Source organism: Pseudoliparis swirei, chromosome 13, assembly GCF_029220125.1.
Source record: "Pseudoliparis swirei isolate HS2019 ecotype Mariana Trench chromosome 13, NWPU_hadal_v1, whole genome shotgun sequence".
In the NCBI taxonomy this organism is placed as follows: domain Eukaryota; kingdom Metazoa; phylum Chordata; class Actinopteri; order Perciformes; family Liparidae; genus Pseudoliparis; species Pseudoliparis swirei.
This window is the reverse complement of record NC_079400.1, coordinates 16,379,970-16,397,769: the sequence shown is the minus strand read 5'-3', so window position 1 is coordinate 16,397,769 and position 17,800 is coordinate 16,379,970. Positions and strand designations below refer to the sequence as shown.

Genomic DNA, 17,800 nt, shown 5'->3' with positions numbered 1-17,800 from the left:
AAACTCACATCCCATGAGACGCGACTGTCTTCATGCGTCATGAGGCAGATGCTGGAAACGGCTGTGGAGATAAAAGCACATGTCATCGTCAGCCAGGACTTCACGTGTTGCTGAGCGTCTTTACAGAGGTTTTACAATAGAGCGTTTCTTGGGTGAAGACAACAGCAGGATGAGTAAACTAATGATGGTTTGTTTAGGCCAATAGCAAACACACATCGCCAGTTTTGGTATCAATAATTCATTCTCTGCCTCAGTGTGTGTGAGTGTGTGTGAGAGAGAGAGAGAGAGGCTATATATCAAGCGCAACGTAGAAAAATGAGGATGGGATTTTGTAGTAGCCAGGAGTGTCGGTGAAATAAAAATGGCTGCCGTTCAAGTGATATGCCAAAGAAGAAACACACAGAAGGGAATTATCAATCCATCCAATAGAACAGTTCACAAAATGTTGTGTTTATGCATTTTGTTTCAGCGAAAACTTTGACCTGTTGGTAGCGTTAAAAAAAGGTCAGGGTGTCACCAAACTCTTTAAAGTTCATCCTCAGTGGACCAGGAAGGCCTGGACATTGGCAATACATCAAACAGCTGTTGAGATATTTCAATTTGAAGACCGGAAGAGCAGAGAAGTGACGCTATCGTGGCAAAGAAATCAAAAATTCAATGTTATTCAATTAGAGTAATTATCAGATTTCACCTCGCTGATAGTCAAACAAGAAGAAATACTTGGGCTCGAAATATACTTCTTTTTGTTTCGATTTGGTAAACTTTGGACTATTCTTTTTTAGTCCTTTCGTCATCTACCACGATGCCATCTGTTATCGTACGGCCACAACAGACTTCAGTGTGAGACGTCTCCATCTGCATCTGTAAAGGTGAGATGGATGATGTTGATCAGCACATGGAGCTCGGGGCCTCCCCCAGCTCCTGTTTGCTCCGCTCTAATAAAGCTTCCTGCCGGCCTGAGTAATTACTCTCATACGTCTCAGGCATAGGAGCGAAGACCCGGCTGGTTAAAAGCTCCGCTCAATGACCCCTTCCTGGCAGAGCCGGTTGAACCACAGCACAGGACAATTAATGATGCTTCTATGGGAAAAAAAGACGAACTGATTAAAGATGGTGCTCGGAAACAATCTAATCACAACTCCTGTTCTACAAAGACTTGTTTTATTCACTTGAAGACAGCCTTGGATCCGGTGTACAAATGTCTGCCACTTGAAGTTTCCCTTTAAGGTTGAATCATTTAAGAGTATTATATTAAACACAAAATTCAAGCCTTAAACATAACACTTTCATCCTGAAACCAACAACAAAACAGGTAGAAGTGTACATGAAAACATGCCGACTTTTACAAATACAATTCTCAATGCCTAAATCAACAGAAAGTCACATCAACGCTCGTTCGTGTCACACTCTAAAGGGTTAAGTAGCAGTAACAACATCTTTGATTAAAAAACAAAAACAACTAAAATCAGAAGGGGCTACATTTTAAGCTCCGCCCACTTCTTTCTCCATCAGTGTCTCGACCATCTTGGGTAGGAAGCCTTCCAGGAAATGAAAGAAGTCCTGAAAAACTCCCGTCTTGTCACTGATTGGCTCCAGCTGGAGCACCGCCTTGGTGCTTTCCGTCTCGCCGACCACCTGGGGCTGGACCTTGAACTCCAGAGGCTCCTTGAGCTGCGGCTCCTTTTCGACGATGTGAGCGGTGACCTTGGACTCCAGCTCCATGCAGCTGCCCTCCGGCCTCGAGTCGGTGTCTTTGATCAGCTCCCTCCTCACTTTCCTCCTGCCGGCCCACACCATGTGCCTCTGCCCACAGACCCAGTGAGGCAGCGCAGGCCGGCCTCTCTTCGCCAGCCGGGGCTTTTTGCCTCGCGGCGACTCCGACGCGTCGCTGCCGGACGACAGCCGCCTCTTGGCGCCCCGAGGGCTGCTTTCGTTTTGGGAGTCGACGCCGTCGCAGCTGTCATTTAGCGACGCGTCGAGAGAAGCGGACGAGGTCTCCATGTCCGCGGCGACAGCGGCGGCGTCGGACCCCTCGCCGAAGACGGCGCCAGCGGAGGCAACGAGGTGACACCCGAGGACCCTTTGGAAGACGCCCTCCACGGCGGAGCAGACCTTCTGGAACCACAGCAGCCGGAAGCCGTCGCCCGCCTCGCACAGCTCATCGCGCAGCGCCGACGGGAGCGACGCCAACTTGAAGGGGATGCTGATGGTCGGCTGCTCCGTCTTGGCCGGCGCCGCCTCCCCGTGGGGGGTGAATAAGCGCACCAGCCCCCACGATTTCCCCTTGGTGGATTTGCGCTGGTACTGCAGGCTGCGGCAGTACTTGTCGGCCTCCTGGCACTCCTTCTGGAAGCTGCGCTGGGAGCGTTCGTTCAGGTTTCCGGCGACGTTGTGGGAGAGATCAAAGGGGTCCAAGAGATTCAGGGGGCCCAGTTTGGGACCGTGGGACTGGGTCGCCTGCTCCTCTTTATTCTCGCTCAGGAAATCGGTGATTGGGAGTGGACGCCCTGTCCGGAGAGAGATGACACTACCGGCGAAATCAAACTTGGCGTAGAAGGTGAAGAAGCCAAAGAGCAGGGTGCCTAGACGACACACACACACACACACACAAGTGGTCACGTCGGCATCATTACATTCAGATAATATGGAGAAGCAAGGTGACATAAAAACACGCCGCGGGAAATCTCTGAATAACAAATGACACGTGTGTTTTAATTGCTCTCACTTACTGAGGTCCTGTGTGTTCTTGCTGGGGGGCACAGCTATCGGCTGACTGGGGAAGGTGCAGTTCCAGCCCGAAATCACACACTCCTCCTCCTCACCTTCAGAGGTTAACACATAATGATTATTAAAAACAGGTTACCAACCTAACGTGCAGATGGCGGTGTTCACCAGGTTGACACTAGCTATTTACCACATGCTGTGCAGTTAGAGATGATGATATACAGGAAAGCAGCACTTACAGGCCATGTCTTTGAGCCGGTCCACGGTGGGGACGACCGGCGGCTCGCAGTTTTGCAGGAAGAAGACGATCAGCAGTGTCAGAGCGTAGTTGTTGAGCAGGGGCCCGGCGCCGCTGGCATTACCTGCCAGTCAACATGCAAATGTGATTGTGTTGTAAAGGATACACGCATTAACATATTTGTAATGGCGTGGAGGGGATTTGTGACATGTGTTCGGTTCTTTTTCCATAGTGATTCAAAACAGCAGCAGCTGAGTTACACTGACGTTAAAAGGGCATTCCTCTCTTCAATATGTCAATCAATGACAATGATACGCAGCAAACTGACCCTGGATCTGACCCGAATGATACAAACACATCTCTGTTGACATATCCCGCAACAGTAATTTTCTCCACTTACATCTTTTAAAATTCTGTGTGACTGCGCGTCAGTTTTCGTTAGTATCAAACGGTTTAGTTTGGTTCTCCTAAAGTTCTGTTGGGTTTACACACTGGGATGGACAGAGTGCCCTGGAACATGGATGATGGGACCCTGGCTTGTAGTACAATGGCATTGTCATGTATTAAAGACTGTTGATCATTTCATCTGAAGGTAGAACGCTCACTTCTGAAATAAGATAATCTTCTTTTTTGCCCCTGGCTACACAGATCTATGCAATCACTTCAACACACGTGGATCACAGCCTCACAACTCATTCCATCTGGTTCTGATAATCACTTTGCACTATGTGTGTCCCAGGAGTAAAGGGAATGAGAGTGTGAGAACACTCTTGTGAAGTTTTGATTATATATATATATCACGGGAGTCTTCTGTACTATTACAAAACAACAGAGATGTGTGTGTGCCTTTTTTTTTTCAAACACAGCTTTTATGATTTTGCTCTTAAAAGCGTTGCACATCTGTTCAGACAAGACCCAACAAGATCGTATGGGGCAAGTGGAGTTCTACTGACATCTGTTGACAGAAAAGTTTAACACACCAAACTTGAGTGTTTTTCTTACCGGCCAGCTGCTTCTGCTTGGCCCAATAGCGGATGGTGTACGCCAGAGGTCTCAGCCTGTCCTCCATCCCTGAACACAGCTGGAGGAAGCGGGTGTTCTTGACCGCCAGTCTGGTGAGGGATTTGGGATGAAAGAAGAACATGTAATCTGGACCGCTGTACACTTATTACCACATCTCATGAGACACAGCATCAAGGAAAGACAGACCTGTTGTTAATGGTGATGTCCGCCTGCAGGTCAAGCTCGCGGTGATGGAACTTGACCACGGGGAGGCGGGCACTGCTGACCACGTTGACTTTGTGCACACTGGGAACACAGCGCTTAAGGATCGCGGCCACAAGGTCCAAGACCTCCACCGGAGAGGCAGTGGACAGGTCAATATCAGACAGGATGGAGTCCTCGGAGCGGCCATCGTCTGACGTGCCCTCCCCTGCCTAAAGGAAGAGGGAAGGGAAAAAGGAAGGAGGATTCAATAAGCAGCAAGCTCCCTGTAAAGTGACATTATTTGGATGTTAATTGTGTAATTTTGGTACCAGCAATGAGGTACAAATGCACTTAATAGACACCAATTAGTGTGTATGTCAAAATGCCAGACCTGTTCTGTAGTGGACTTGGAACGGGCCTGGAACACCTTGGTGTTATCCAGGTCCAGGAAGAGGTCCAGGTCGCAGGAATGGATGCCGAACGTGTTCACAGATGAACCAAATGGCTGAATCTGGCAATCTGTAACCAACCCCCCAATAATAGTATTAAAAGTGAGTGACAAGATGTTCAACGAATGCATGTTTACAAAAAGGTCACCTGGAAAAAACTCAATGAAGACCTCTTGCAGGAGTTCAACCAGCAAGCCTCGGGCCTTCTTTTCGTTTTCTCCCAGCTGAAACCGCTCTACAAGATACTGCATCTGTGCATTCACCTTGAGGAGAACAGAGGACAACACCTTAGTATAGACATCAAACCGCATTGTTATGATTTTATGGTTGATGTACGAAGGTATAGAAAACAACTGAGACTCAAGACTCTAAGGGCCCCAACAGCAGCTCCTTCAGGCTATAACACTCCTCCCAACTTAGGGCATCTACCATCCTTAAAGGGATAGTTTGGGGTTTGCATGAGGTGCTTATCCAGACAGTATATTACATAACAGATTATGGTGGTCCCCAGTTTGGAGAACCAGTTGCAGTGGACGGGTACAAGAGCAAAACAATAATATCACCACTTTAAAAAAAAGCATGTTTCATAATATTTTCACCGCTTTATGGTGCATCAGAAAATCCTTTCAGACAAACTTATCTGGACCATTTGTGTCATTTGAAGAGAGCATAGAGAACTTTTTCACTCACTTCAGTTCCCAAAATATTCTAAAAATAGCGAACACTTAAACTGATATTGATTTGTTTGAGGTGGGCCTGTTGTTAGGCAGTTTAAGCTGCATGTTTTCATGCTGGTCCTCTCGTCTGGTGGCGTGCCGACCACCATCTGCTAGATGTAATGCACCGATTACGCACACGTACATCGGACTATCCAAAAATACCCATCTATCCATTTAAAGACCCCCACTTTCATTTGCATAAACACGGTTTTACATCAATAACTGGATGCTTACCGACAGCAACTGACACAGTTGAGGTTTGAGCCGGTCGAGGGCTTGTTGGAGGTTCTGGGACGAGTTCTTCTTGGGAATCAACTTGAAATCCTTCTTTTCCCGCAGTTTGACGCGCAGCTTCAGGCCTTTCATCTGATGCTCGACGCAGGCCATGGTCGCCTCGATGCCGTCCGTCTTGGCAAACTGCACGATGGCGTACACACCCTGTGAGCGCAGAGCGACACGGTCAGAGCACATTGATGGGGGGGTTCATCGGTCACTTTTTGATATTTCACATACGCTTCGACTGACCTTGTCTTTGTCCATGACGACATCTGAAAGGGGCCCAAACTGCTGGAAGTACTCGGCTATGTCGTTCTGAGAGACGACCGGGTTGATGCCGCTGACGAACACACTGTGCTGCTCCTGGGTCTTCCTGGTGGCCCGCACGGTGCTCAACGTCTGGTGTTTGCGCCCCTTCACGTGCTGCTCCACGGTTGACGCTGCAGGGACGTTAGAAGATGAGCAGCAGCGTTACGTCATCGGATAGGGGGGGAAAAACCAACTCTTTGAAGAAATAAGTTTCAAAAACCCAAAACATATTTCACAAACAAACCACGGAGACGAGACCCAAGTGTTTAATGACGTAACATTAACCATCTTTGGCAATTACAACGTAACATTAGCGTTCTGCTCATAGAATACATTTACGTTATTATTTCGGAATTAGCCTTTACAAGTTAGTTTCACAAAGGCCTACTGGAAACGTAGAGTAGAAGGTAACGTTACAACGGGCTACGTTAGCCTGACGTTACTTACCGTTGGGTAAATGTACGTTGCACAGGGCGCAGTGAAACCCTTTCGGTGTGCTTTTTATGTCACTGTCCGCTTCCATAATGTCAAATAAATAGTCACTGTGAAGTAAGAAATAAAGCGACCATTAAAGTCTTCGGGGTGGAAAAGTTCGAGGCCGACAAGCTCTGCACGCGATTCCACTCAAATCTCCCTCCAGCGTCGACTCCGCGTTTGTTTCGAGTCCGTACTCCAAATGTGTCCGGGTTGATCTCCGTATTCATCACCAGGTTCCGTCAAATGTAATTTAATCTACGAGTCGATATCTTGAGATTCTTTATTCATATTCTTCACTTCTAAACTGAATACTAAGTAAATATTTGTGTGCACTGATTTCATAGCTTAACGTTACCTTTAATTTCCCAACACATCTAATTTTTGAATAGAATGAATGAGATCTCATGGTATATTTTGCAATTTCTAAGCAAAAAGATTACTTTCAAAAACGAACCAGTCTATAATAAATGTAACTTCAGTATGCTTTATGAATCTCCATAAACTTTTAAGATTATACATTTTTTCTTTAAAACCCAAGTTAATTTACCAATTCACACCGGACTCCTTTAAGAAATTAATGTTTTATATATCCTGAAAATAATTTACATTTTTTGGGCTCAGTCTGTATAAGTTCAGACCCGAGGCAACACAATAACGCAACTGTAATGTCATTCCTCTTCTCAGTCTCATCCTCCAGCACATGACAGAGCAGTACCTGTAGCAAGAACAGCTCCAGGTGTAAGAACCTCAACAATGTCTTTCAACACATTTGGTGAAATATTCTTAGGCATATAACCACACATGAAAATGGACCGAACGCCAACAATATTTGAACAAAAGACATTCAGACAAAATTTCCCATTTTACAAACAAATTTAATAATTATTTTTCCACCATTTACACAATTTTAAAACGACCAATGAACATACAAAGTCAATGGTAGAAAAACTTTCCCTGCCGTATTGAAAAAAAATAGAAAAAATGAAGCAGTGCTTAAATTTTCAGTCTATAAAACTACTTTCTAAAATGCCACACAATCTAATAAAAATGACAAGGGGAAAAAACAGTCATTAGGATGAATAGACGATTTATTCCTTTGCTGATCTTCCTCTCCGGGTTTTGAGCCGTGCGTCTGCCTCGACACTTTTCACCTTGACCTCGGCGACCTTCGGCATCTTCCTGGTTCTCTTGGCGGGCTGAGCTTCAGCAACTTTGTCTGAGAGATCCATCTCTTCAGTCTCGTCAGCAGCCTTTTCGTCATTGTTGCTCTCGGTGTCCACTAGTCTGGATTTTCTACCTCGAACGGCCTTCACAGGTGTTGCTTGTGGAACGTCAACGACTGCTTTACCCCTGACGGATCTTTTGGACGGTTTTGTGTCAACAGCTTTGCGTGAATCCTCACTGGGATGTGTCGGTTCAGCGGCTGCTGCCCGTCTGCTTCTCTTGGCAGGCGCTACTGAAGTTGCCGCAGGCTCTGAAACCTCAACTGTGGACTCTTCACTCGTCTCAAGAGGAAGGGCTGCACCTCGACGGGCTTTCTTGACCGGAGTGGCTTGTGAAACCTCGGTTTTCACTGAGGCTTTTGCCCTGCTCCGCTTCACGACTGGAGCTTCAGGCTCATCTGCGGAATCGACAGCCGGGACCTCTTGGTCCTCTGTGGCTTTACGACCTCTCCTTGGTTTTGCAGCCTGTTCTTTCATCTTCACTGGTTCAGCAACAATTGGCGCTTCAACCTCATCTGGGACCATTTCAATGGCGTGGACTTCTTCACGGTCTTGCTCCGCCTTCTTGGTTCTCCTCAATTTTTTAGCCGGCTCCTGGGATTTGGTCATCTCAACTGATGCAGATACTTGCTTTTCTTCTTCCTGCTTTGCGATTCTTACCCTCTTCGCCCTGACTGGAGCGACCACTGTGTCTTCAGCCACCTCATTTTGTTCAACCGCATCAGGCTTGGTCTTTCTCCCTCTTCTGGGTTTCTCCAGAGGTTGAGCGTCGGCAGGAAGGGACTTGACTTCATTCAGCTCTGGCTGAGGCGGCGCAATAGGTGTTTGTTTAGATTTCCTCCCTCTGGTGGGCTTCGTGACAGCTTCCTCCTCAGCGGGTGCAGAATCATTTTCAGCGGGTGGTGCTGCAGCTTCGGATTTCTTCCCCCTTCTTCCTCTGGCTGGAGTAGGGACGACGGCGTCGTCACAGCTGTCGGATGCCTCCTGTTTATCCTCCATTAGCTTCGCCCTTCTGCCTCGAACAGACTTCTTGGGAACGGCTGCATCCATTTCTGTGACTTTGCAAGTTGCCGTTTCCACCTCAGGTAGGCTCTCCGTTACGGGAGCCGTTTCCATGGCAGCTGCCGACTTATTTTTATCTCCCCTACTGTGCGCCACACTGCAGGTTTCACTTTCCTCTGCTTCTAAAATAGGAGAAAACAAAATGGAGAAGTCAAACCAATATCAAAATAGCTGATCAGTTAAATACAAGTTTAAAAGTCTAGATATGGGCGTTTACTAACAAAAACCACTTGAAGTCAAATGTATGAAACAGTTTCTTAAAGTCTTCACTGAAGTATGTGCTTCATGAAGCACCAACCCAAATGTCTTGCTTTGGTAATGGAACAGACACAAATGGTAACGCTCCCAGGAATGAAAAACACATTTGGCATTGCTTCACCATGTGTTGTATGGAATAGTCAGAAACTATTTCAATGTGATTCTGTATAAACCAATACCGCGACAGCAGAAACAGACAAGAAAGTTGTCGTACCTCTCGTAGGCACATCTTGCTGCTCCTCGGGCTGTTTAGCTTTTCTTCCTTGCTTGGGCTTCAACGCAGCCTTCTCCAGAAGCGCTGCACTGTCGCTTGCCTCAACCGGGGGACTCTGTTGCATCTCAGGCTCTGGCACAATGTCAGCTTGATCTTCAGAAGCTTGATTTTGCGCCGCCTTCTTGGTTCTCCTCAATTTTTTAGCCGGCTCCTGGCATTTGGTTGTCTCCACTGACACAGAGTCCAGCTTTTCTTCTTCCTGCTTCACACTTCTTCCCCTCTTAGCCCTGACTGGAGGCTGCTCCTGCTGCTTGGTCTCCATGGGGAAAACGGCGTCTTCTGCCACCTCGATTTGTTCAGCCGCATCAGGTTTGGTCTTTCTCCCTCTTCTGGGTTTTTCCAGAGGTTGAGCGTCTGCAGGAAGAGACTCGACACCCACAACTTCATTCAGCTTTGTCTGAGGTGGCTTAACAGGTGTTTGTTTAGTTTTTCTCCCTCTGGCGGGCTTCTCCACGGCTTCCTCCTCAGCAGGTGCACAATCATTTTCTTCCATTGGCGACGCTCGGTCACTCACAGCTTCAGTGGAAATCTCGCTCGCCGGTGTAGATTCCAAAACTTTCTCTGGTGCCGTTTCAGGCTGATCCTCAGAGGCGCTTCCATGAGACTTGGCATTCCTGCCTCTCGTCGTCTGTCTGACAGCGGGTGATGCCGTAGCTTCGCTTTTCTTCCTCCTTCTTTTGACTGGAGTGGGGACAACCGCTGCATCACAGTCGTCTGCGGCATCGGCCACAAGAGATTCTACAGTGGCAGCTGTGTCCAAGTTTGTGACTTTGATGGTAGCAGCTTCCAGGTCAGGTTGGGCTTCAGGTAACACCGGCAAGCGGTCATCAACGACTACTTCCTCTGCATCCGCTTCTGGAATAAGACAAAAACAAATTATATAGATAAAAGAGAATACTGGGAAAAGTAGCTGTAGCTAAATTACTTTTTAGTAGTGGCAATATTTACATCAGATTTCAGGCATCTTTTAACAATAAGTCTAAAAGAAACAGTCCAACAACTTATATTGGGCCAAAGATTACTTTAAAAATGTTTTTAGAGCAGACTTTGCATATCTTGATGTATATTAATATGCAGACGGTTCAGAAAGCATCTCAGCGTTCTTTAAAAGAACAATAAAAAGAGAAATATTAGTTCACATACCTGCTTTCATGTCAAGTTGGGGAACATCATTAATCACTTCTGTTGGCACGTCGTCTTGTGGCTCCTCGTGGGCAAAGATGAGTTCTTTAGAAGAGAAGACAATAAAATCATCAAGCTATTCAATGAAAAGCAGTTTACATAACCGCTCCAAGTAATCCATTACTCCAACATTCTTCTTATCAGACTAACCTTTTGCTACATCTTCATCACAATCTAGAGGTGCTTGGTCTGCAACCTGCAAAAAACAGACAATCAGCACTCAGGTCTTGTTTTCTACACTTAAAATAAGCATAAATATTTGTTTGTATAACAATCAAATGAGAACCTGCTCTGCTATGAGAGTTCCGAACACTCATGCTTGAGCTTTTCACAACAATCTTGTTTTTTCATATTCAATCAAAAGACTTCCCGTCATGTGAAAGAGTTGTTAACATTTACAATCTTAATAAGAAGCTTTTAGGAATGTAGAGTTACTTGTTTTGGCAATTACCTCATGGATCTCTGGTTGTGCTGAGGGTTCAGTCAGCATCTTGGGAGTCTTCACTACTTTCTTGCCTTGTGAGAGACATACCAACGGGGAGCTCTTGACGCTTTCCGCTGTCACGTCTCTCTTTTCCGAGAGGTCTTCTGGTTCTTGGACGTGTGCCGGTGCCGTAACAGCCTCGGGAGCTTCCAGAGATTTTTCTTGGTCTTCAAGAGGCTCAGCCTCCGGTTGTGGAGTGTTACAAACGGCCTCCACTTCAGTGAGGCACTCTTGTTGTTCAGGCTTCTGGGTGGGAGGAGTCAGAAGCTCCACTTTGATGTCCTCTACAGGTTCCACTTCCTGTCTTGGGGTCGTCATCATCTTCTTCACTCCGGTGAGACACTCTTGGGTTTCTGGCTTCTGCTTCGGAGTTTTCAAAATCTTCCCTCTCAGGTCCTCAATGGGCTCAGCTTTCTGTTTTGGCGTCTTCATCATCTTCTTCACTCCGGTGAGACACTCTTGGATTTCTGGCTTCTGCGTCGGAGTTTTCAAAATCTTCCCTCTCAGGTCCTCAATGGGCTCAGCTTTCTGTTTTGGCGTCTTCATCATCCTCTTCACTCCGATGAGACAGTCCGGTGTTTGTGGCTTCTGTTTGGGAGTCGTTACCGAGGTTGTCTTCAAATCTGCGGACTCATCCACGGCAGGGCCGTCGCCAACGATGCTGGACTCTTGATCGTTAAAGAGGCGTTGGACGGCCTCGCTACTGTAGCTTCGGTCTTTCATCGTAGATGAAACGGTCAGCGGAGACACCATCATTTCACCTGTGAAACAAGTCACATGTTTATCGTCACATTTACCAACCGGCAAACCATGGAGACAGAGTGATGATGCAGAATTCATACTCCATGCATCAGATCCCTCCTAGAAACAAAACCCCGACCGCACCTGACTCCTCTGGTGTGTTCAACACAGATGGCTCAGCCACAGATGTGCTCAGACCTCCCACTTGTGTTTTTGGGGCTTTGTTCATTTCGTTTCCAGGGGGTTTCAACATTTCAGAAATACCTGCAGACACAACACACACAATATAAGCAGGTACAAAAAGGCAAAATTACATTACCAGAAATTTAGAAAAAAGTTCCCATTTGTGAAGATGGCAAATAGTAAATGATATACCCGTCAAGTCCTCATCCATCTTCATGTGCTTTTGGAGGAGAGCAATATTGTTGACCAGTTTTGGCGCAGCACTAGTTGGATGTACGACTGTTTGTTTGTGAGCTCTGCCCACAACAATGGTAACCGGGGAATCGGCATGCCCGGTGCTGACGTGGCCTTTGAGGTTCCTTGCAGGGGTCTGAGAAAATAGAGAAGGACATATAGTTTAAAACAAAAAGGTAACTACACCAACATCACACAATGACATAGAGCCATTACAGGAACATTTGAAATGCAGGATGGCCTCTTTATTTTTATGGTTGTCACAAGACAAAAAGTAGGTAGTTGGCACAACGATAAGCATGTGATAATGTACCGAGTCGTTCTTTACCTGAGGTTTGGCGACAGCCTTTGCTGTCTTTTTGGCAACCATCTTTTTAGCTGGCGCAGCAGCCACCTGAGTTTTAGTTTGTCCAAATTTCACAATGTCTGCCCAAGAACTTTTGACTGCAAAGATCCCAAAAGATCACAAATATTAACAAACATGGGGCATTGCCCTCTACACACCAAGGACAACATTGACATCGCCTGGAACCGTTTTCCATGGAGGATACAGAGTGAGGAACAAAGACAACGTTTCTAATACATTATGCATTTCAGGCTCAGACGTACCCTTCATAGATGCCCGTGAAATGCCACTTCTGCGTAACACTTTTACGGCACTCTTTGCTTGACTTGGAGTCTCCCACGAGGTGCTCCTCCTTCTCAGGGGAGTCACAGTGACAAAAGGCACCTGCTCAGTTATGTCGTCGTCTGCAACTGGAGATGGTGTGTTAATCTGCGACACAGAGAAGCGCCCTTGTACAGTCACAGTCTTAGGAGAAGGGGACCTGGATTTTGGTGAGCCCCTTTTGCCCTGCAAAAGATCCATTTGAAATAAAAAACTTGAAAATGATTACAAATACATGCGTGGAAAATGATGACTCAAGTAGCTCGACCCCAAGTCTTACCTGGAGCGAGCCAATGGCTGATGATCGCCTCAGGAGTGACTGATTGGCATCAGAAGCACTTCTGCGCGGCGTGGCTCCTTTACACAGCGGAGAGTTGGGAGGCAGACATTTGTCAAACAGCTCGGGACACAGCAAACCGCCAAAGGAAACCCTCTTCATCTGGGATGTGGGCAAGTCGCTGGCCTGTTCGTCGCGTTCGCGTTTTTTGGACGTCTCGACCACTAAGAAATTAATTTAAAACATCAGTTTGTCAATAACAACCAACATAACATGGTTAAATAATTACTGTAATTGGGTTAATACTCTTCATGAATTCAAGGAGGAACAATATCGTATTAGTCTTCCTTACCCATTTCTACTTTCCCAGAGTTCCTTGGTGATGTTCGTCTCACGGGGGATTTGGGCATTGCGGAAATTTGCTCTACAACCTCACATGGAGTAAACCTCTGGGGGGGCGTACAGATCCTCTTCTGGGGTGAAGTTACTTCAGACTGGTCAGCAGTTTCAGCTTCTTCAACTTCAGGTCCGACCATCTCAGTGGAAGGAACCTGGAAGGACCGCCGTTGCTTCTTCACGGACTTTGGGGTCTCGTTACTTACAGTTTCAGCCTCCTCCTCCTCCTCGGTCTCGACAGCAATACAAGAAACTTCGGCCTCATCCTTCTTCGGAGTGGTTTTGTCTTCCTTGTAAACGACGGGCGTTTCATCATTTTTCCTGATTGAACCCGGTTTTGGAGTGCAGAACCTCGAGGTAGGTGTTTGGAGCACACTGGCAGATGATTTACGAGGAGTCTTGACATCCAGGGATTTTTTGATCATTTGATACAGATCGCTGAAGGGGGAGGCGGTCTTGCTCGGCAGCAGGCCATCCTCCTGAGTTTTCTCCAGGGGTCGCTGGATGTTTTCATAGTTAGTTCCATCTTTAAGATGAGGGTCTTACAATAAGAAACGACAACAAAATAAGTGTGAGACTAGAGATGCACGAACGATTCATTCAATTTCAAAACATTTAGGGAAAATGTGTTATAACATGCAATAGGACTGCAATACTCGGACTGCACACTGACTGTTAATTGTGGAACATTATTTAAATATTACGCTCTGAAATCTTGTCTCACCTGTGGACACTTCAGAGATCCTTTTTTCTCCAAGTTCAGCGGAAGCAGCATCTCCCACTTGTTGATTTTGAAGAACCTAGGTATGATACACTGTTGTTAACACACATTAGATCGTCAAATTATCAGTAGTGTAGACAAAATCAAGACATTGGAAAAGCCATGCTTTTAGTGATTAAAAAATGTACGGGTTAATTACTTTAAAGGTTTCAGCTTTGCCTCCTATCGAAGCCCTCTTCTTTGGTGTGGGTGGTGGAGGGTACTCAAACCTAAAATGACAATCGGCAACCAAATGTAACTAAGACATCATTTACATCAGATATGAAAGTGGTAACATCTGGGAAATTAGACCACAGAGTTCACAGTTCCCAAATAATGTGTGCCGTTTGAATGCACACTGCCTGTACTCGGCTCTGATGAGCTTTGGGAAGCACAGGCAAATATGAGGAGGCGACTAAACGTTCCCTTCGTACTCACCTGAAAGAACGGTCAATAACAGTTATCACATCTCCGTGCTTCAAACGTTCAGAATGCTGTAAAGCCTCTCCGTTGACACGGGTTGGATTCACAGAGCTCAAATTAGTCAAAATGATCTGGGAGAAAAAAGAAAACAAGCATCACTATAAACAGTCTGTCCAAATAGCTCAAAGCAGAGTATCAGTGTCGGCTTGGCTTTTACATTTATATATAATTCCATGTAGTGAATTCTCAAGAGATTTATGGATCGACAAAATTAACATTGTGATGACCAAAATCCGAAAGACATTACAACGACTTCAGTAACAATTCCTGATCATCTGATTTAAATTGAATAAGTCAGTGTAGTCATGTTCTAAATGGTGCCGTTACCTCTTTATTCTCATTAAAGTCAATTCTGCAATGCTCCTTGGAGACTTGGGGAAGCTGAATACGGATGTCGCAGTCAGGCTTCCTGTAAGACAAGAAACAAATCTCAATAAAAATAAGTTAATTGAAATGTAACTAGATTAACATGCACGTGGTGTTTGTTCAGAAACAGCATCTGAAATGTCTAGTCGTCTAAAAGTTAAGTGAACTTGGAGGTTTAAATAAATATATATATAGTGAGAAGTTGTGTTTGGTGCAAGACCAGACATCTACGTCATCAGTAGTGGACCCGCCTCCAGACCACATTGGGTTTTATAGCACAGCTCAACATGGCTACACAGTAAACGTGGGCTCCAACAGCTATTTCATGTGTGTGCATGCGTTAGTACAAAAAAACACCAGAGCAATTACAATTAAACAAGCTAGGTTAAGATATGTAATCTGAAATAACTAAAAGTTACACATTACATGGCAAACCAACATTATATATAATTTTTAGTACGCTCACCTTCCAAACAAGCATGCGGCAGTGAGAGGAAACTCGGTGCCGTCTCCTCCACTCCTCTTAATCACCACTATCTTTCCGTGCAGTGGCATTTTCGTAACGTTACCTGTGAACACGAGCAACACAAACGACTTCCGGTTACCGTTAAATACACAACGCTCATTGTTTGAGAAGTTATTTTATCGGCCTTCTCGAAACATGAAGGACAACGAAGAATCGGTTAAAAACACAATATCTCCAATTAAAAAATATATTTATCTATTTGACATTAACTAATCGCGGGAATTTATTTGTCCAACGTTACGTTTCACTTTTAAATGACTGCTTTAAGCTAGCTAAATAACTATCGTAGCAACTCAGCAGGACCCTGTTCTTGTGAAGTTAAAACACTTGCAACGTCGCCACGATGGTACTGTTACAATAACCGTTATAATCTTTTTTCTTATTTAATGTAAAAGTAGAACAAACTGCTAAGACAAGTTGTTCGACACTAACGTCAAAAGTGTAGTTAGATTAACTCTTAACTAACGGACGTTATGTGGCCGGACATTAAACTAACTTTACACATTAAATACACTATTTGTAATGTTAGTTTCGGTCTTACCTGGTCCGCTCAAAGAATTGTCAACTTCCGGAAATCCATACACATAGAGCAGGATGCGACTAAGATAACTTTTACTACGATATCATATCAGACTAAACGTACTGCTATCCTACCATGCCGTACACTGTACTAGTGGCTAACGTATGCTACCTCGTACAGCCGGGTCTTGATTTTACTCGCCACTTCCAGATACATGACGTGATATCACTCCGCTACACTACAAACAGACAGTAAACCTTAAAAAACTAAAACTCTGAATTATTGTTTTGGGGCACTATGTTTTACATAACAATGTTTTACACTTTTTCGTTCCCAGTATAAACTTTAATCCGAGTTTTCATGAAAAGGACTATTTTGTTTACGAATTTGGCGGAACAATCTTCCTTCGGTGAAGGGAATCTGATTTGAAAATGTTTGAAATTTCGCGCGAAGGATTCTCATTGGTTGCCATTCGACATGACAGAGCGGGGCATAAGGTTTCTCCATTGCGCCTCAACTTTGGGCACTTCTGTTAAAAACGTATATATTTAAGTTTTTTTAGAAAATATTTTTCATAAACGTCAACAAACTACAATGGATCTTCTGTTTAAAGATTTCAACATGAATGATATCAAAAGTATTGAGTAGCTATTATTCATAGTAAACATGTTCACAAATTTCACTGTAGAAAAAATAACAATAGTTATAAATACAGATGTAAATAATAATATCATAAAGGATGTTTTTCAATTAAGTGTTCAAATTGAAGGGTCGCAATATTATGTATAGCCTACTGCTTTATTGGTTTGGCTTTCTTAACGGAGCCATCATTAATAATATTAGTTCAAGCTCTGAATTTCTGCTACGCTATTTTACAATTTTGCAAAATAGATTAATAGGCGTACTTGCAATTATATGTGCCCACAATATGTCTGTAATATATCTCCATTACAGGCCTTATGTACAATTCAAATGTGTCTGCTTGGGTCTAGTTCACACCACCAAGTAACAATCGCTCTTTGATGATTGTGATTTGTTTAGACACCAACTCCAGCAGTAAGAACAACATATTCCAGAAATAATCAGTGTAATTCTTTCCCTCTACATTCTATTGTACTTTTGTAAAACTGAGTCTGTGTACATGTTGCTCATGTGGCAATAACATGGAAGTGGCACTCACTAAAACAGTCTGCAAACTCACTCTTTTATACTGCAAAGCGCCGAGAGTGTACTGTTTTACTGCTTGTGAATACACTTTTCAGAGAAAAAATGTTTCACCTCTTTTAAAAAAGTTAGTTTAACTTTAAACTAAGTTAATGCTGATTTTGATTGAGGTCACTGTGAAGAAGCCTTTTAGTTTGTTATTTATTCAATGGGTGATGGCAAATGTTCAACACTAAATATACACATTAGGATTGTCCTGTTAACCCTGTTATCCATCACAATACCTCTGCTGTTCTCCCTGTACACCAACAGCTGCACCTCCAGTCACCAGTCCGTCAAGCTCCTGAAGTTCGCGGATGACACCACCCTCATTGGGCTCATCTCTGGTGGGGACGAGACCGCCTACAGGTGGGAGACTGACCACCTGGTGACCTAGTGCAGCCAGAACAACCTGGAGCTCAACGCTCTAAAGACAGTGGAGATGGTTGTGGATTTCAGGAGGAATGCAGCCCCACCCGCCCCTCTCATCCTGTGTGACTCCCCCATCGACGCTGTGGAGTCCTTCCGCTTCCTGGGCTCCATCATCACCCAGGACCTCAAGT

The 17,800-nt window shown here is 44.9% G+C and overlaps 2 protein-coding genes across 3 annotated transcripts; both read right to left on the bottom strand.

The window, feature by feature from the left end:
* Nucleotides 1–1,144: 1,144 nt before the first annotated feature.
* Nucleotides 1,145–6,550, bottom strand: tut1 (terminal uridylyl transferase 1, U6 snRNA-specific). The gene is made up of 10 exons (XM_056429860.1): nucleotides 6,369–6,550; nucleotides 5,862–6,052; nucleotides 5,571–5,774; nucleotides 4,766–4,880; nucleotides 4,560–4,687; nucleotides 4,172–4,398; nucleotides 3,965–4,074; nucleotides 2,964–3,086; nucleotides 2,730–2,822; nucleotides 1,145–2,582 (listed from the first exon to the last, which is right to left on the bottom strand). Exons 1-10 carry the CDS (start codon nucleotides 6,442–6,444, stop codon nucleotides 1,483–1,485), a joined length of 2,367 nt encoding a protein of 788 aa, XP_056285835.1. The 5' UTR covers nucleotides 6,445–6,550; the 3' UTR covers nucleotides 1,145–1,482.
* A 702-nt stretch (nucleotides 6,551–7,252) lies between these two features.
* Nucleotides 7,253–16,134, bottom strand: mki67 (marker of proliferation Ki-67). 2 transcript variants are annotated; one of them, XM_056429525.1, is made up of 17 exons: nucleotides 16,056–16,134; nucleotides 15,455–15,557; nucleotides 14,950–15,031; nucleotides 14,578–14,693; nucleotides 14,300–14,369; nucleotides 14,104–14,179; nucleotides 13,336–13,920; nucleotides 12,987–13,207; nucleotides 12,649–12,892; nucleotides 12,368–12,483; nucleotides 11,998–12,175; nucleotides 11,767–11,886; nucleotides 10,849–11,642; nucleotides 10,548–10,593; nucleotides 10,359–10,442; nucleotides 9,156–10,070; nucleotides 7,253–8,805 (listed from the first exon to the last, which is right to left on the bottom strand). In XM_056429525.1, the coding sequence occupies exons 2-17, from the start codon at nucleotides 15,541–15,543 to the stop codon at nucleotides 7,487–7,489; spliced, it is 5,055 nt and encodes a 1,684-aa protein (XP_056285500.1). In that variant the 5' UTR covers nucleotides 15,544–15,557; nucleotides 16,056–16,134; the 3' UTR covers nucleotides 7,253–7,486. The 2 variants fall into 2 exon arrangements, with proteins under 2 accessions (XP_056285500.1, XP_056285501.1); XM_056429526.1 differs by having other exon boundaries at nucleotides 12,649–12,814.
* Nucleotides 16,135–17,800: the final 1,666 nt, after the last annotated feature.